Raw genomic sequence first — 19,936 nt, 5'->3', positions numbered from 1 at the left:
CTTTCGAAAGAAGAGGAGAAACTCATTTGTCTCAGCCCAAAGAGGGATCAGAGTTTCTACATTAATTGCACAAAAGATCATTGCTTGAAGGTTCAGCTCTTTTTGGAACTTTCTGGAGTGGAGAAAGGAGAGGCAGTGCAACAAGCAACCATTAGATGGCCTTCTTCCCATTCCACAAGTCCCCATGGCACTTAAATGGCATTAGTAAAGAAGGGGCTGGAAAGGACCAGTTTTGTCATATGCCAACTGCGATTTGAGTGTTGGTGCATTCAGTCTGAAAGCACTACTGTGTTCTTATGTCCGACATGAATCATTTCGCCTTTTCTGTACTGCAACACTTTCTAATTTGAGCACGCACATCAAACTGTCTACCTCTAGGAGGTGTAGTGTCTATACTAAAAGTGAGGAATCTGCAATTTGAATTATAATCAAAGTAGCCGCTTAGGCGGACGACATCCTGCTAGTCTCCGAACATGTATACACAGCCATACCAGCTTTAATAGACTTGATAAAAAGATTTTCCGAGATCTCGGGATACAGGTTTAATAAGGATAAAATATAAGTGAAACTGATTAATAAGTTAGGTAACAAAGAAATAATCAGGGACTTTGGTTTGGTTTGGCTTGGCAGCCATGTTGCATTATATATTTAGGATTAGAGTTTACCAATGATCTTATCACTACTCTACAAACTAATGAAAATACCCTTCTTAAAAGAAATGAACTCACTGCCAAACAGTTGGTCTCTGATATTCCTCTCCTAGTGGGATTTGCTACGTATCCAAAGTAATGTTAAAACATAAATTAAAACAGCGTATATAATATCCGTGTTATCTAGAGATAATAAATAAGCCAGAGCTGTCTCGTGATTCCTACTTTTCTCTGCAAATAGCAAGAACCGAAGGAATTGCCTTCTCTGAGGAGTGTAACATGTGTAAAAGAAAATAAGGTGCCTGGTGTTTTAATATGTTAGACCATCACAAAGGTCTCATATAAATGTGAGATGTGCTAGTGAGTAAAGTAACTTCTGCCAGTCTTGCCCTGCTGAAGCCCTTTAAGAGAATAGTGCTCTGAGGCTATAATTAAAACCTACAGAGTAACAACACATGTAACAAGGTGTCCTCTTGGGAGGTTACAGGAATAAACAAGGCGGTACTAAGGAGGGACTACTAAGCCTAATGACCAATGAAAAGCCACCATTTACAAAGGACGGAGACAGGAGCCAATTAAAAAGATGGGCGGAAAGTGGGCTTAGGTTTATGCCCATATATTGAAGGCTGTGTAACTGCAACAAATGATGGACGGAATGCTGAATGACTCAAACATTCTCCCCCAGTTAAGAGCTCTGGGTTAAATCCATTGTTCTTTTGCCCACTACGCCACCCAGTTTGGACCCAGCCATATGCAAATCAGTCTTGACTCTGTGCCTCATAAGAACAGTCCAGACCGAACTGACAAGCCAGATCCTCCCTCGACCGGAAACAAGCATCCTGGGACCGCTTTCGGGATATGTCACCCCTCTTCAGCCAGGCTAGCTTGAATCCAGTGGCACAGTGAGCTAGGTACCTACATCTGGGCATACCCATCCAACTTAGGGCAAATCAGTCTTGACCCTTAGCCTCATGGGAACAGTCCAGACCAAACTGCCAAGCCAGATCCTCCCTAGACCTGAAACAAGCATACTGAGACCTGTTTCGGGGTAAGTCACCCCTCATCCGCCAGGCTAGCTTGAATCCAGTGGCACAGTGAGCAACCGAAAACAAGCATCCTGGGACCGGTTTCGGGGTATGTCACCCCTCATCAACCAGTCTAGCTGGAATCCAGTGGCACAGTGAGAAATGGACCCATGTCTGGGCATACCCAACCCACTTAGGGAAAAAAATGTAACTGCAACAAATGGTGGACAGAATGCTGAATGATTCAAACATTCTCCCCAGTCAAGAGATCTGAGTTAAATTCATTGCACTTTTGCCCACTATGCCACCCCAGTTTGGGCCCAGCCATATGCAAATCAGACTTGACCCTTTGCCTCACCTGGTATTACTTATGGCGGCTGTTTACCGCTTGCCGTACATACATCAGGAGCAGCAGAGACCCGTTTAAGGACGGCGTTTTGCTTTAGGAGGTACGGGTGATTTAGTTTCTGTTGCGGTTACGTTTTACTAAATAGGCTCATGTACCCATACTTATACTGAGCACATTCATGTTCGTTTTAGATCTACTTTAGAGACATACCTTGAGAGTACAGAGGGGGCGATTATTATTCACATCGAGGTAAGATGGAGACATGGTCCCAATATTAAACTTGAGAACTTGGCTCGTTGTACCATGTAGATTTCATTAAGTTACGTATCTCTCATTCTAGTGACCCACGAGGTCCACCGTGGAATGACTTCTGGCTACATCTTGAACCCCTTTTGATGTTTTGCTGCGAATAGGGGCATGTTGTACTTAAGTTTGAGAGTGACCTTTAAGTAGGTGGTTTCATTTGTACAACAACATTTTTATTTTTAGCATCTTTTTATTTTTTGTTATAGAAACACTATCTATTATCGACACAGTTTCATGCCACTACCTGCCTTCGGTCCTTCTCATTTGTTCTTATCTGCTGACACAGGGCTTACTTCAAGACACATGGTTTAGGCGCACTATGTTTCTGATTTCATTTCTCTTCACAATCTTTTCTATTGCTAGTTTTCCTCTGTTGGTGTCGTTTTTGAGAATGTAAATACCTACAGCTACATGATTATTGCGGATTACTATTTGCATTGTAATCCATTATTGCTATAACTGAGGCAACTGTATTTTTTTGTAGATTCGCAACCTGACTGACTCCCAAGACTTTGAATTGGATTAACATTTGTTTTTTTTTGAATATTTATACCCCTGATGAAGGGTTCAGAGTGAACCCGAAATGCATTGGGTTGTTGATGAACGTTTTTTTGGGATGTTAATTTAAACAATATGTGTCTCAATTCCTTATATTGTGAAACTCATTAGATTAGATTTTTGAAATGTACTAGTTTGCAATTTTTATTTGGATTATTCATTACATTTTGTTTCTTGTGAAATTATTGAAGTAAAAAAACTTTAGTTTACAATTTGTGAAAGGTTTGTTTATGACATTTAGGCCTGAGTGCCGTTAAGCTGTGCAGAGCTTAACCCGGGTTTCCTTGGACTCACATTTAAGGGATTTTTAGGAGCCAGGGCGTTATGATTATGGGGCCGCGCGCCCTCTGGCGGTAGTGTGTGAACTCCACAGTGAGTGGGGAGTGGTCAGAGATTCCCTTAGGGAGCCCATCAGGGTGGCAAAAAAACTCCAGATCAGTGGTAGGAGAGAACAGGAAATCTATACGAGAGCTGCTGTTGTGGGCGTTGGAGTAGTGTGTGAAGTAGGAAGTAGTCGGGTGGGACAGGCGCCATAGGTCTTCAAGCCCCATTTTCTGTGTGAAGTCAAATAGGTCTGAGCTCGGATTGTGTGAAGTACGCTGGGGGTGCCGTGTCGTGGGCGTCATTCATTGTCATATTGAAATCGGCTCCGATAAGCAAGGGTCCTTGTGGGAGATCTAACATTAGGCGCTTTAGGGCCTGCAGAGCAGCTGTGCCCAAGGTCGGAGGGATGTAGACTGAAATGACATTCAACGGTTTGCCTTCCCAGGTGGCCTCTAAGACCGCGAAGCGACCCAGAGGGTCAGCCCATGTTTTTGTACACGTCAGCGCCACATTCTTTCTAATCAGGATTCCGGTCCCTCTGGATCCAGAGGTGAAGCCTGCGTGTATGAGTAGTTTATAGCCTCCCTGGTGTAAAGCTTGGCACGCGTTGCCCATTAAGTGCGTTTCCTGGAGGAGAATCAGGTCTGGAGTGTGGCGTTTGAGATATTGCATGACTATCCCTCTTTTTATTCTGTTGCCTAGGCTGTTAACATTCCACGTCATGATGGAGAGAGACGTCGTCAGTGGGGGTGTCATGGCGGCTTAAAGAACGGAGATTGTGCACGGATCAGTGGCTTTTGGGGCATCGAGTATATCTTGTAGCAAAGGACGGCCAAGGAGGGGCATGTGGTGGAGTACCAGAGAGGCCTATTGTATCCAGACGTTGAGCAATGGGTGTTCTGCGGAGGCATACGGTGTAGTGTAGCTGGGCTCGTGTCTGGGAAGTCGCAATAGATGTTATGTGAGGGTGCGTTTCGCTGGGTAGCATGTTCCATGGTCAAGAATTCTCTGCAATGTGTGAACCAAAACGGAAACAGAAACAAAACCAAAAACATTAACATTGTCTGAGCAAATTTCCCAACAACCCCTGTCTCCCCTGAGCCCTCCCCCCTTCCCAATCCCTCCCCTTCAATCCCCCTCCCTGCCCCCCTGCCCGCAGACTTGAAACTATCCACTCCCCAACTAGGCAGAGTGCCTGTCGCCCTCCCAAACATGAACGAGGTGCGTAGAGAGCCGTGGGTGCCCCCGCCATCAATTGATAGGATAGTAGCGTCTAGTGCGGTTAGAAACAACTTACGTCAGTAATAGCATTCACATAGTAAAAATTATTTAACATATTAAGCCCAGGTCGGCCCCACTCCTAGGGCCCCAAGCCCATCAGTTCAGGCAATTGACAATGTTGCGAGATGACGCCCCCTGTAGAAAGACAGTACTTAGTAACTACCAGGACGAGGATGACCAGAGTTTGCAGTGCCACTCTCCCCTGCCAGGCCTAGTGTACATCATTCTTTCACGCCCGAGAGTTCCCCCAAAGGACAAGGAGCTATCCCCACCATAGGAGTACTGGGTGAGGTAATCCGGCATGCCCTAGAGCGATCCAAAGGAATAATACCATTTACAGGCCAGTTAAAAACGACAATTAGAACAACATGCACATTTATGCCATGACCAAAAGGATATATATGGATCAGGAAGGGCTGCAGACTGTGAAATGGAGACCATCCGGAGAGGAGGGACACCAGAGTACAGGGTTGGGCGCAGAGCGATAGGTCGGAGGGACATCCGTAAGTTCAAAGCATGAAGGAGGATACGCCCATGGAGATCAGAGTTCAGCAGTCAGGTGTGGCCCTGGTCAGCGTGGACAGCCCCAACAGTATAGGCGTCGTAGCGGACCAATGGAGGTGTGGATCCTCGCCGAGGGAGCCAGCAGGGAAACTCGTGGTGAATAGGGCAACGCAACAGGCGTCGCGGGTGTAGACTGTCTAGGACAACGGTGTTCCAGTTGCTATATTGGTCTTAAGCCCATGGGTCACTGTTCACCCTGAAGGTTGTCTGTAAACAGGTCCTGACTTTCAGGTAGTATCTCAGCATCAGAGCGGTCCACGGATTTCCTGGGACGATTCTGGGTAGACGCGGATTGACGCCACCCCTCAAGCCAGTCCCACACCTCAGCTGGGGACTCAAAGAAACAGGTCTTGCCTTCCGATTCAATGCGCAGTTTCGCGGGAAACAGCAGTGAGTATTTGATGAACTGCGCACGGAGCGCCTTCTTCACCTCCAGGAAGCTGCGTCGTCGAGCTTGCACTTTCATGGTGAAGTCCGGGAAGATCATGATCTGCGCATTGTCATTTCGCAGTGGCGGTCCCGCGCGTGCCGTCTGGAGGATGACATCTCGGTCACTAAAGTTAAATACCCGGGCAACGATAGAGCGGGGGCGCTCCGGAACACCCAGGATGCGGAGATTACTGCGCCTCGCGCGCCCTTCATAATCGTCCAAGAGCATCTCCATTTCGTGCTGTTGTTTCTGAAGTTGGGTTACTTGCTGTTGTAGTCTGAAGTTGGGTTACTTGCTGTTGTAGAGTGGAGGTATCGTCAACGAGTGCCAGGGGCTTGACTTCGATATCCTTAACTTTGGTATCCATTTTACGAAGATTTGGGCGCAACAGCGTCATTTCTATATTCACAGAGTCAATGCAGGTCTCCAATGACGAGGGGACTCCAGCGATCGCCTCCATGACATCATCCAGGGTGGGGGGCCTTGTTTGCGTGGGGGAGTCGCAGTTTTGGGTATAGCATCCGGGACAGCGTCTTTTGGTTCGCCCTTGGAGCCCCACGACAACTTGTTGATTTGTCTTTGATTGGGGGGTCTATTTCCCTTACTGGAGGCCACTGCGAAGTGCAGGTCCTGTAGGCGGTGGGACTGGCGAAGATCTGAGGGGCGCACCTGCTGAAGGAGGCCCCCCGTCAAGCATAGAAGGGAGTGGGGAAAGCTCACCCCGTGTCGTCTGGGATCCTCGTCCTAGGAGAAGTCAAAAGTTCACAGGGCACCAGGAGGCGAAGACAAGCAGCAGCTCGCAGGCGGAGTGTGGGGGTCAGGAATACCACTCTCAGTCAGGATGGCCGCATCATCTAGCTTGATCTAGAGTATTGCACAGTGTGTTCCTGGTCTCTACCCGGGGGCAGTATTGAGAGTCCTGGGAGGGTTAATTACTTCAATGCGGGGGCCCCCCGTCCTCCAGACGTCCCCAACAGTGAGGGTGGGCCCAGAGATCAACTTCGAAGTCACCCAGGTGGAGGGGTGAGTGTCGTACACGGCGCTCCAGAGTGGAGCCCAGGGAAATGGGCGGACTCGTCCTCCGCTAGATTCACGAGGGCCCTAGAAGCCCCCCCGCCGGTGCAGTCACTGGATTAGGCAGGGGGGGAGGTGGGCGGTCTGGTGGGGCCATATATACTATTCCCGTGCAGCAGAGCGGCCAAGAGCCGAACGTAACTAGAGGTTGCTGAGTAGTCCCCCGCTGTAGGCCCAAAGCAGAGGACTCGCGTAGGCGCCGCCGCCGGGCGGCTGGGGGGCCCGCTGTTCGCCTCGCTGTACAGCACCTGGGGGGTCCAGTGCAGCGCAAGCAAGCGGTGGTGCTGGAGAATCTCCTGGAAAAGACTCGGCGGCACAGTGTGGTGGGATTTAGAGTCCCACTGCGTCTGGAATGGCCTCGGCAGCTGGAGCGGTGTGTCGGGCGTCTGCAGCCGCCATCTTGGGATCGGAGGAGGGCCGTGCTCCGGGATCACAGTCCGGCGTGTAGGAGGTTTCAGCGGGCACCAGGGGCCGAGTGAGGGTACCCAGGAGGTCAGCGCTTCATGTATTTGTTGGTCCTGGGATTTAAATTGGCACTAGCGCAGGATTAGTGATAGCATGGCAGCGAGGGCCGAGGAGCCGCCTCAGAGTGCGACCATTCGCCTCGGCTGCAAGCCATGCCCCCAAAGCTTTTACATTTTAATTGTATACCTCAATGCTACCTCTCTCCACTCAATATAGTCACATTTGACCACACCAGATCTGATCGATGTCTGAAGCCATGCTCCGGGGGCAGCCTTCACACATCTAACCTGGACATGGGCAGTGGTGACCTCCTACTGGATTGCAGTATTTGAACACACATCGGCCATGAGTGACATTGAATTATCACCTTACCGGCTAGTGGCACACCTGGGATATGCTCAAAATGTTCCCTGCTCCTCGCTGCCTCGCTTCCCTGGCACTATTGTTGGATAAAAGGGAAATTTAATTGCATTAGGGAAGTGCCAGGCCGCCCACCCCCTCTGAGTGGCTTGGGAGCATGAATGGATGTGAGAGTGTTGCCGAAGTCTATGCCTGCCTCCAACGGCTAGACGTCCCAGAGATATTTAGCTGCCTTTCCATGCATATCTCCACTCTCTTGGACAGGATGCCACCGACTGACGTTTCTATTCAACACAAATATTGGTAGTTATCCTAGGTCTGGGTCCACGTTCACCTATGCTCCCAAACCCCTATGTCATGCTGTTCACTATCTACATGTGATGACTACCCAACTCTGTAATGACATCTATTCAGTGTGATTGGTGATGTGATTTTTTATAATATGGAACTGTTTATTGCTTGTTGCCAACTGAAATTTAATAAAGACAATTTTAAAAAAGCAAAAAAAAGGGAATTGGTAGTTTTCCTGCATGCTAGGGCCCTTTGTTAAATGAGTTTTGAAGAAGCTGTTCTTAGAGTTTAAATCCATTGCTGTGTGCTTCTACGTACAATGTTCACTGTTACCAGAGCACAAAGAAAGTTGTACAATGTTATTCAAATGTTTCAGGGTTCTCCCCAACTGTTTGGAAGACGAGTGGAAGATCCAAGTCCATACATTTATATAGCACCAAAAGCAAGCAAATTCCCATTTGGAGTCGAAAAGCAAAAAACATAAGTTTAGAAATGCAAAGTCCTCATCATATTTGGTGTCCCTGGCATAGTTCAAGCTTGATTTACATTCCTTGAGTATCTTAATAACTGGAAGTATAGCCAGACAAGGCATCAGCAGAACAGGGGCAACAAGACATTGTTTCTTTACTATTATCCCTTGCTGAAGTTGAAAGGCGTTTCAGGATGTGACACCATTTATGGAGAATAGAATGAGAAAGATAAAAAGAATACTGCACTGTATATTTCCAATTCACATTTAATTTAAACTTCAAATGTGTATTGAGGAGGTCGCATGTCTGTGCTTCTACACTTTCCAGTGGATGTTTTCTTTTCCATTTGTAACTCATACTTTAGCAATATTTTCATATTTCTGTATAAATAAAATTGCAATTTTTTCAAATAGAAAAGTACCTTCCATTTCCCCTTGCCGAGGTCTTTTTGTTTTTCCTTTAACTCTGCGATGAACATTCTCTTTGTATTCTGGAGAGAGTATACCATCAACCACAAAGCCTCCTGCAAGTCACAGTAAAACCGAAAATGAACAAGTAAAGTTAAGCACTTACAGGACCAACATTAATTTCACGTACAGAGATAAACATCTTATGTTAAGAAAAATTCTACAATTTTGTTTGGCAAAACTAAATGTGTTCGCATGCATGTAGCACAACTGAAAACAATCTTAAAATGTGCACTTGCCTCATAACAATGAAAACCCTAAAACGTATTTGTTTAAAAAAACATCACTGGCATCTTGACATCTTATACTGGGATGGATTTCTGCACAAACCATAACATGATAACTTCACAAGCATTCCTCCCGGACTCATGTTTGCCCAACTAGCTTGTGATCAATTTTCTTTTTGCTCAAACGTTTCCTCAACAGAATGCAATCAGAATAAAGATGGCAAAAACAAGAAGGAGGTGGAAAAAGTGATTTGGTGGAAGGAAAAAACGTGTGATTACACTTATGGTAGGAATAAAAAAAAAAGTTACTTTTCTGTACACTGTGGTTCTCCAGTATTGATTTCTTTCATAGATTCACATGCTTGAATCCTCCCCGCGGTCATGGTGGGAGTCTCACGGTAGTTAGATAAGCAGTACTAGCGAAGTACATTAGAAAACATCCACAAAAAAAAAGGAAAACTTTGACGTCCATCAGCATCTTTATGTAGGTCTAAACTTTGAACAATCAGAGACAAGCCCTAGACCTCATTTCCCCAGCAGAGCAACCATACTTCAGATGTCACGCACATGTTTGTTTGGGATAATAATCACAGAGGTAAGCAGAGGCAAGCCTAAACGGGGAGGTGGGAGGGCCACATGTGAATCTATGAAAGATATCAATTCTGGAGAACCACAGTGTACAGGTAAGTAACTTGTTTTTTCTCCAGTATTGAATCTTTCATAGATTCACATACTTGAATCCGAGTAGTTAGCAGTACCATTTTTTTAACCATAGTGAATAGGCAAAGTCACCACTGTATGCCTTATGAATAAATATACAATGTGACAAGAATCAAAGATAAAATAACTATCTTAAATAATATGAGTTGGTCCGCAGTGAGAAAACCCGCCATTGATCCTGCAGGTGAAAGGAACTGGCAGCACAATGGCTGACGTTGTCAGGGCATTATCATGTGCACTGGCTGGTCATTGTACTAAGCTTGTGGATTTGGACTGTCTTGTATCCTTGGCAGGATCAGCGCATGTGGCTGAAGGGTAGGAGCCTTGGAGAAAAGCAAGAGAGGAAAGTACTTACTTGTGGGATTTTCCCTGTCCTCTCTCTTTGTTTACACCAGTGATCCAATGGGACTCCTCTTTCAAGTATTTCGCAAACCCCGCAATAAACTCAGTTTTGGACTATCAAGCACAAAACTGGCATTGAGGAAGGTATTCACATAAAAGCGTCTGCCCAGTGCTGAGATTGAGAAACCGCATAATTTTGATGTGCTAAGTGGTGGCATTAAAACCTTGCTGCAAAGCGACTCAAGCTGTGTCAGGCCCGTTTTTAAGTATGATTAGTAATACATATGAACAAGTTACTTACCTTCGGTAAAAATATATCTGTAAGAAACATTGGTTAGTTAGATTCCTTACCTTAGAATATCCCCAGGCGTCAGAGTGGATCTGGAAAGTTTTCGTCAGCAGTACCTCTGCGCTTCGGTGGGCGTCGTCTGAGGCTCCGCGTTCGTCGTCGTGATCGCCGGAATTACATCGTCGGAGTACTTAGATGCCGCCCTTGCACGCTGATGTCAGTTATGTACATAGCTTTCCGCGCAAGGAACGTAGAGCCATGCAAGAAACTAACACTGTTGCCATGAAACTAGGGCCCTCAAAGGGAGATACCTTAACCCTAGATATTGGTTCGCAGAACGGGGGGGATGGGTGGGGCAGTAAGGAATCTAACTAACTAATGTTTCTTACAGATATATCGTTGCTGAAGGTAAGTAACTTGTTCATCTGAAAGAAACACGTTAGTTAAGATTCCTTACCTTAGAATAGATACCACAGCAATACCAACCCCGGTGGTGGGTCTGCGAACCAAGATCACACCAGGAAGTCCTGGAGAACGGAACGACCAAAAAAGCCATCTCTCCAGACCTGACTGTCCAGGCAGTAGTGCTTGGCAAACGTGTGCAGCGAAGCCCACGTAGCTGCCTGACAAATGTCCTGCAAAGGGAATCCCCGACCCACGGCAGTAGTAGCCGGCGTAGCCCGAGTGGAATGGGCTCGCAGCCCCACAGGAGGCTCCTTTTTAGCCAAGGAATAAAAGACCTTGATGATCAAAACGACCCACCGAGAGAAGGTCCGCTTGTGCACCGCCAGTCCCTTCTTAGCGCCCACGTGGCCAACAAAGAGTTGGTAGTCCACCTGGAACTGTTGTGTGCGGTTGAGGTAAAAGGAGAGCGCACATTTTGGGCCCAGACAGGGGAGCTTTTCTTGCTCTTACGAGGGATGGACTGGCCGATGTGTAAGGCAGTGACCACCTTGGGCAGTAAGGAAGGACAAGTCCTCAGAATAACCTTGTCCGGATGGACTGAGAGGAAAGGAGGCTTAGATGAAAGAGCCTGGAGCTCACTCACTCTTCCGGCAGAGGTGATGGCACCCAGGAAAGCAGTTTTGAGAGTCAGAAGACGAAGAGGGCAATTATGAATGTAGCTCAAAGGGAGCGCACATCAGATAAGTAAGAACCAGGTTCAAGTCCCACTGAGGCATCATGACAGGAACAGGAGGAAACATGTGTGTGATGCCTTTCAAGAACCTATTTACAACAGGGGACTTGAAAAGAGAAGGCTGATCAGGAAGCCTCAAGAAGGCTGAAATGGCCGAGAGATAGCCTTTGATAGTGCCCAGAGCAGAGCCCTGATGGGCAAGAGAAAGAAGAAAGATGAGAACCTCTGAAAGAGGGGCAGAGAGTGGATCCACAGCCTTTGCTGTGCACCATGCCACAAATTTGTTCCACCTGCAGGAGTATACCGTTTTTGTGGAGGGACGCCTGGCTGCCAGAATGACATCACAGACTTCAGGAGGAAAGTCAAATGGCCTCAACTGTCTCCGCTCCATCTCCAAGCATGCAGGTGGAGACTGGGTAGGTCCGGGTGGAGGACCGTCCCCTGCTGCTGCGACAGAAGGTCCTCCTGAAGAGGCAGACAAATCGGGGAGGCTCGGGATATCAGTGTCTTCGTGCCAAATCTGGAGCAACAAGGATGACTTGGGCCCGGTCGTGCCAGATCTTCTTCAGCACTCTGGGCATAAATGGTATAGGCAGAAAGGCGTACAACAGATCGCAACTCCACTAGCGACGAAAAGCGTCGCTGAGCGAGTGCCGCCATGAAAATTCCAACGCGCAGAACTGATGACATTGCGCATTCTCTTCAGTGGCGAATACATCTTACCAAGGCTTTCCCCACTGGTGAAAGAGACCTTGCGCCACGTCAGTTCAGACACCATTCGTGATCCATCATGCACCGGCGGCTGAGTTTGTCCGCCCTGGCGTTCAGGGAACCTGCCAGGTGTTGAACCACCAGGGTGATGCCCTGGTGTTCCAGTCATGTCCAGAGGTGCAGGGCCTCCTGACAAAGGGTCCACGACCCCACCCGCCCCGTTTGTTGCAGTACCACATGGCGGTGGTGTTGTCCGTGAACACCTGACCTTAACTTCCCGGGACAGAAGGAATGCCTTCAGTGCAAGCCGGATAGCCCGCAGATCCAGAAGGTTGATATGGAGCCGGGACTCCGCTGGAGACCAGAGGCCCCTGATCTCTGCCTCTCCCATGTGCCCCCCCACATCCCAGGAGGGATCCATCCGTCACCACTGTGTGCTCCGGTTGGGGAAGGGAGAGGGATCTGCCACTGACCCAATCGCGGTCCGTGAGACACCACTGCAGCTGATTCGCAGTGCCCTCTGAGATCAGGACGTGGTCGGACAGGTTGCCTTGATGCTGTGTCCACTGGAACTTCAGGTCCCACTGCAGAGCCCGCATCCTCCACCTGGCGTGATGTACAAGTAGGAGGCCATCAGCCCCAGGAGCCGCAGCGTCAGCCTGACCGAAACTCTGGATAAAGGTTGAAAGATCGGAATCAGAGCCTGAATATCCCAAACCCGCTGCTCAGGAGGATAAACCCGAAACTGAGCCGAGTCCAGAACCGCTCCGATGAAGAGGAGCTTCTGAGAGGGACTCAGGTGTGACTTCGGCACATTGATGGAGAACCTCAGCGAGTGCAGGAGATCGGCCGTAGTATGGAGGTGGAAGACAACCGTCTGGGGCGAGCCCGACGAACAAGTTACTTACCTTCGGTAACAAAATATCTGTTAGAAACAGTAGTTAGTATTAGATTCCTTACCTTAGAATATCCCCAGGCGTCAGTCTGGATCCGGAAACATTTGCGTAGCAGTACCCCTGCGCGTAGGTAGGCGTCGTCTGCAGGCGTCCACTGCGGCTCTGCGTCCGTCGTTGGCGTCGTGATGACGTCGCTGGAGTATATAGACGCCGCCTCCGAGCGCTGACGTCAGTTCTTTGTACACAGCTTTTCCGCGCCAGAACACGCAGAGCCATGTAAGAACCAACACTGGTGCCATTTGAAACTAGGGCCCTGAAAGGGATGTCCTTAACCCTATGTATCAGTTCGCAGAACGGGGAGGATGGGTGGGGCGGTAAGGAATCTAATACTAACTACTGTTTCTTACAGATATATCGTTACCGAAGGTAAGTAACTTGTTCATCTGAAAGAAACAGGTTAGTATTAGATTCCTTACCTTAGAATAGATACCCCAGCAATACCATCCCCGGTGGTGGGTCTGCGAACCAATACAATCTTACACCAGAAAGTCCTGGAGGACAGAACGGCCAAAGAAGCCAACCCTCCGGACTTGACTGTCCAGGCAGTAGTGCCTCGCAAATGTGTGCAGCGAGGCCCACGTAGCCGCCTGGCAAATGTCCTGCAAGGGGACTCCCCGGCCCAGGGCAGTAGTAGCCGCCGTGGCCCGAGTGAAATGGGCCCTCAGCCCAACAGGAGGCTCCTTCCGAGCCAAAGAGCAGCACGCTTTGATGCACAGAACGACCCACCGAGAGATGGTCCTTTTATGCACCGCCCGTCCCTTCTTCGCACCCACGTAGCCAACAAACAGTTGGTCATCCACCCGGAACTGGCGTGTGCGAACCATATAAAATGAGAGCGCACGTTTTGGGTCCAGACGATGGAGCCGCTCTTCATCCTTTGAAGGATGCGGAGGCGGGAAGAAGGAGGGTAAGGTGATAGACTGCCCGATGTGAAAAGCAGAGACTACTTTGGGCAGGAAAGAAGGTCTAGTTCTCAGAACCACCTTGTCTGGATGAATGGACATGAAAGGAGGTTTGACAGAAAGAGCCTGGAGCTCACTCACTCTCCTGGCAGAGGTGATGGCAACCAGGAAGGCCGTCTTTAAAGTCAGGAGACGGAGAGGACAGGAATGAGGTGGCTCAAAGGGAGCACACATCAAGAAGGTTAGAACCAGGTTCAAGTCCCACTGAAGCATCACAAACGGAACAGGTGGATACATGTGTGTGATGCCCTTCAAGAATCTTGTTACAATAGGGGACTTGAACAAAGAAGGTTGATAAGGCAGCCTCAAAAAGGCCGAAAGGGCAGAAAGGTAGCCCTTGATAGTGCCCAGAGCAGAGCCCCGCTGGGCAAGAGAGAGAAGAAAGAGGAGAACCTCGGAAAGAGGGGCAGAAAGAGGGCCCACAGCCTTTGCTGTGCACCATGCCACAAATCTGTTCCACCGGCAGGCATATACCGACTTAGTGGAGGGACGCCTGGCTGCCAGAATCACATCACAGACTTCAGGAGGCAAGTCAAATGGCCTCAACTGTCGCCGCTCAATCTCCACGCATGGAGGTGGAGGCTGGACAGGTTCGGGTGGAGGACCGTCCCCTGCTGCTGCGACAGAAGGTCCTCCTGAAGGGGCAGGCGGATCGGGGGACCGACTGACATGCTGAGTAGCTCGGGATACCAGTACCTTCGAGCCCAGTCCGGAGCCACAAGGATGACTTGGGCCCGGTCGCGCCTGATCTTCTTCAGCACTCTGGGCAGAAGTGGTATAGGCTGAAAGGCGTATAACAGACCGCAACTCCACTCGCGCCGAAAGGCGTCGCCGTGCGAGTGCCGTCTTGGAAACTCCAACGCGCAGAACTGATGACATTGCGCGTTCTCTTCTGTGGCGAATAGATCTAACCAAGGCTCTCCCCATCACAGAAAGAGGCCTTGCACCACATCCGAGTTCAGACGCCATTCGTGATCCATCAAGCACCGACGGCTGAGTTCGTCCGCCCTGGCGTTCAGGGAACCTGCCAGGTGTTGAACCATCAGAGTCACGCCCTGATGTTCCAGCCAAGGGTCCACGACCCCACCCTGCCCTGTTTGTTGCAGTACCACATGGCGGTGGTGTTGTCCGTGAACACTTGCACTACACTCCCGCTGACAAAGGGGAGGAATGCTTTCAGTGCTAGACAAATCGCCCGTAGCTCCAACAGGTTTATATGGAGCCGGGCCTCCGCCGGAGACCAGATGCCTCTGATCTCCGCCTCTCCCAAGTGGCCTCCCCAGCCCTGGAGGGACGCGTCCGTCACAACAACGTGCTCCGGTTGGGGAAGAGAGAGGGATCTGCCTCTGACCCAATCGCGGTCCGTAAGCCACCACTGCAGTTGTCTCGCAGTGCCCTCCGAGATCAAGACATGGTCGGACAAGTTGCCCTGATGCTGGGCCCACTGAAACTTCAGGTCCCACTGCAGAGCCCGCATCCGCCACCGGGCGTGATGCACCAGAAGGATGCAGGAAGCCATCAGCCCCAGCAGCCGCAGCGTCAACCTGACCGAAACCCGGGATAACGGCTGAAAGATAGGAATCAAAGCCTGTATATCCTGGACCCGCCATTCCGGAGGATAAACCCGGAACTGCGCCAAGTCGAGAACCGCTCCGATGAAAAGGAGCTTTTGAGAGGGACACAGGTGTGATTTCGGCACGTTGATGGAAAACCCCAGCTCGTGCAGGAGGTCTGCCGTCATCTGAAGGTTGTGGACGACTGTCTGGGGCGAGCCCGCCTTCAACAACCAGTCGTCTAGGTAGGGGAAGACTGAAACCCCCAACCTGTGCAGATGGGCTGCGACCACCGCCATCACCTTCATGAACACCCGTGGGGCGCTTGTAAGGCCGAAGGGGAGCACGATAAACTGAAAGTGCTCGTGCCCTACCGTAAACCGCAGGTAACGCCGGTGGGCCGGCAGGACGGGGATGTGAAAATACGCATCCTGCAAGTCCAACGCTACCATCCAGTCTTGCGGGTCTAGAGCAGCCAAGACCTGAGCCAAAGTCAACATCTTGAACTTCTCCTTCCGGAGGAAGCCGTTGACGTTCCTTAGATCCAAGATAGGACGTAGGCCCCCTTTGTCCTTCTTGGGTACCAGAAAGTAGTGGGAATAGCAACCACGTCCTACTTCTGGCCCAGGAACGCGCTCGATGGCCCCCTTGGCCAGGAGGGCCGTAACTTCCTCCTGCAGAAGTGTCAAGTGGTCCCCTGACACACGGTGGTTCGGCGGTGGCATGGCTGGAGGATTGGTCTCGAAGGGGAGGGAGTAGCCCCTTCGGACGATCTGCAGCACCCACCTGTCCGAGGTGATGGTGCACCAGCGGGAGTGGTGATGGCGAACCCTGCCACCCACTGGCGTCACATGGGCCTGAAAGCACGGACTAGGAGGACTTTGAGGCGGATGCTGCGGGGGGAGGTGTGGTCTGACCTCGCCGTTGCCCCCGACCGCCTCCACAGCGGTTTCCACGGCCGCCACTGCGTTGATAATTTTGTTGCGGCGCGTGGCTGGCAGCACGTGTGGGACCGCCCCTTCCTTGGCCACGAAAGGAGCGAAACAAACCCGTTTGCTGGCGCTGGGTCGAGAGACCCAAGGACTTGTCGTGGACATCGCTCTGCCCAGCGAGTCGGTCGTATCAAGACCACACCTGATGGAGTATTTTGCTGCGTCTCAGCCTTCAATCATAGCTTTGCCGAGTTTTGCCCGTACCTCCGGCGGTCATTCTGGCAGCAAGTCTGCGACCGTATCCCACAGAGAGTGGGTGTAGCGGCCCAAGAGGCACGCTGTGTTGCAAGACCTTTTTTCCATACTGGTCGTACCTCTTAGATTCCCTGTCGGGCGGGGCCGACGGGAATGCGGTTTGGGAAGTCGAGCCCTGGATCACCAGACTCTCAGGGGTGGGATGGGTGGACAGGAACTTGGGGTCATCCGTACACGGACTGTGGCGTCTGGCCACTTCCTATCAACAGGCGAACCTGAAGCGGGCCTGGACCACGTGCCCAACAGAACGTCAGTCAAGGCCTCGTTGAACGGCAGCAGTGGCTCCTGTGGGCATGACTGCGGTTTGAGGACCTCAGTGAGGATGTTAGCCCTCACGGCCGCGACGGGGAGCTCAAGGTGTAAGGCCTTGGCAGCCCTCATCAATACCACTGAATAAGCTGCCCCCTCCTCCGAAGCCACAGTAGGAGGCGAGACAAAGTCAGGGTTAGGGGATTCATCTAGACCACTGGCGTCACCCAAGTCACCCGTCGAGTCCACATTGTACTGACACTCGCGTGTCAGAGGGTCCTCAGACCCCTCCCAATCCTCTCCGTAATCTACATCCTCATCGTATTCAGGATCAACAATGTAGACCGGCTCCCCGGCGTTCACAGGCCCCATCGGCGTCGACGCCGGTCCGACTCCGTGTCCGGAGTCGGAGAGGGTATGGGGACGGCGCCGCCTGGAGCCGGCGCCGCGCGGGGACGGCGTCGGGGGCAACCCCGATGGAATCGGCGCCGGAGAGGTCGGCTGGCCAGCCGGCGTCGATCCTGAAGGCCCCTGCGGCGCCGGGGCCGGAGCCGTCGGCGGCACCGGAGCCGAAGCACCCGGCGGCGTCGAGGCAGGGGCACCCGATCCGCTAGGGCCCTCGGACGGGGCCACAGGGCCCGAAGGCGCCGCAGGCCCCGTCGGAGGAGACAGTGCCCTCATGGCCACGAGGAACTCCTCTACCTCCTCGGGCGTCGCGCCTTGCCCAGGGACCGTAGGGTATGGAGCAGGCCGCGCCGGCGGCTCACGCGGAGCCGCGAGGGTGGGGCCACCCGAACCCCCGCCGCATCGCGCGAGCGTCGGGAGGAGTCGGGGGTACGATGACGACGCCCCGACTTCTTGTGTTTCCTACCTGAGGAACCAGAGGAATGGTGATGACTTCCGGAGCGTTCGTGACTGCTCCGCGACCGCTCCCTCGACCGCTCCCTTGACCTCCGGCCGGACTGGGACCTCTCTCGACGCGGGGCCGACACCCACAGCTCGAGTAGCTTGCGGGACCGCTCCCGCCTAGCTTTACTCGTCAAGGCCCGGCAATCGACACAGGCGTCCACGTCGTGGTCCGGGCCCAGGCACCGGAGGCAGAGTTGGTGATGGTCCGTGACCGACATCGTGCGGTCGCAGTCATCACAGTTCTTAAAACCGGGCATCCTACTGGCACCGTAAGAAGAGTCAAAAAAGATCAAAGATCAAAACTTTGGTCAAAGACCGGAGTACTGCACTTCTCGGATCTGCGCTAACTGGCGCGGAAAAAAGAAGAACTGACGTCAGCGCGCGGAGGCGGCGTCTATATACTCCAGCGACGTCATCACGGCGCACGACGCCAACGACGGACGCGGAGCCGCAGGGGACGCCTGCAGACGACGCCTACCGACGCGCAGGGGTACTGCTACGCAAAAGTTTTTGGATCCAGACTGACGCCTGGGGATATTCTAAGGTAAGGAATCTAATACTAACCTGTTTCTTTCATGTTTCAATAACCACTCGTCGAGATAGGGGAAGACTGGAACCCCGAATCTGCGCAGATGAGCTGCGACCACCGCCGTCACTTTCAAGAACACCTAAGGAGCACTGGTGAGGCCGAAGGGGAGCACGGTAAACTGAAAGTGCTCGTGGCCTGCCATGAACCGCAGGTAGCACCGGTACGCCGGCAGGACGGGGATGTGGAAATATGCGTCCTGCAAGTCCAACGCTACCATCCAGCCTCCAGGGCAGCCAGGACCTGAGCTAAAGTCAGCATCTTGAACCTCTCCTTCCGGAGGAAGCCGTTGACGCTTCTGAGGTCCAATATAGGGCGCAGGCCCCCTTTGCCCTTCTTGGGAACCAGAAAGTAGTGGGAGTAGCAACCACGTCCTACTTCTGGCCCAGGAACGCACTTGATGGCCCCCTTGGCCAAGAGGGTCGTAACTTCCTCCTGCAGAAGTTGCAAGTGATCCCCCGACATGCGGTGGTACTGCGGTGGCATGGCTGGAGGGGTCGCCTTGAAGGGGAGGGAGTAACCCCTTCGCACGATTTGCAGCACCCACCTGTCCGAAGTAATGGTACGCCAGTGGAGTAGGTGATGGCGAACCCTGCCTCCTACTGGCGTAGAATGGGCCTGAAAGCTCGGACTAGGAAGGCTTTGAGGCAGATGCTGCGTGAGTGGAAGTGGACTGACCGGGCCTCTGTCCCCCTGCACGCCACGGCGGTTACTACGTCCGCGTGGAGTTTGGTTCTGCAGCCTGTGGCTGGGCGAACGTGAGGGGGCGCCCCTTCCTTGGCCACGAAAGGGGCAAAAAGCAGATGTCTGCTGGCCCTGGCCCGACAGGCCCAAGGATTTGGCCGTGGCCCTGGAGTCCTTGAGACGCTCAAGAACACGGTCTGCTTTGTTGCCAAATAGGGCATGTCCATGAGCGTGTTCTGGACATCCCCCCAAAAATTGGCTGACCTCAGTTAGGTGTGGCGACGGATCGCTACTGTCGTGGGAATCGCTCTGCCTAGCGAGTCCGTGGTATCAAGCCCACATCGGATGGAATACCGTGCTGCATCCTGCCCCTCAGCAAGAGCCTGGGCGAACCGTGTCTGGGCCTCCTCCGGACACTGAGGCAGCACATCCGCCACCGTATCCCACAGAGAGTGGGTGTAAAGGCCCAAAAGGCATGCGGTATTAATGGACCGCAACCCCAAGTTGACTGAGGAGCACTGTTTCTTCCTAAACTGATCAAGCCTTTTGGATTCCCGATCCGGGAGAGCGGTTGGGAATGCGGTCTGGGACGTAGAGGCCTGGATCACCAGTCTCTCGGGGTGGGGTGTACGGACAGAAAACAGGGGTCACCTGGATCCGGCGTCGGGCCACGTTCCGATCCACAGGGGGCACTGTGGAGGGCTTGGCCCATCGGAATGTCGGTGAGGGCCTCATTGAACAGCAGCATG

General features: G+C 51.7%; 1 protein-coding gene across 2 annotated transcripts in view; it reads right to left on the bottom strand.

The window, feature by feature from the left end:
* Positions 1-19,936, bottom strand: part of CENPC (centromere protein C) — a 1,111,772-nt gene that overhangs the window by 173,917 nt on the left and 917,919 nt on the right. For both annotated transcript variants that reach the window (XM_086961919.1, XM_086961921.1), the window contains one exon: positions 8,569-8,670. In XM_086961919.1, the coding sequence (XP_086818045.1) occupies positions 8,569-8,670 (102 nt within the window). The remainder of the gene's footprint in view (positions 1-8,568; positions 8,671-19,936) is intronic.

Source organism: Lissotriton vulgaris, chromosome 3_1 (assembly GCF_964263255.1).
Source record: "Lissotriton vulgaris chromosome 3_1, aLisVul1.2, whole genome shotgun sequence".
Taxonomy (NCBI): Eukaryota; Metazoa; Chordata; class Amphibia; order Caudata; family Salamandridae; genus Lissotriton; species Lissotriton vulgaris.
Note: the sequence above shows the minus strand (reverse complement) of the source record. Positions and strands in the feature narration are given on the sequence as shown.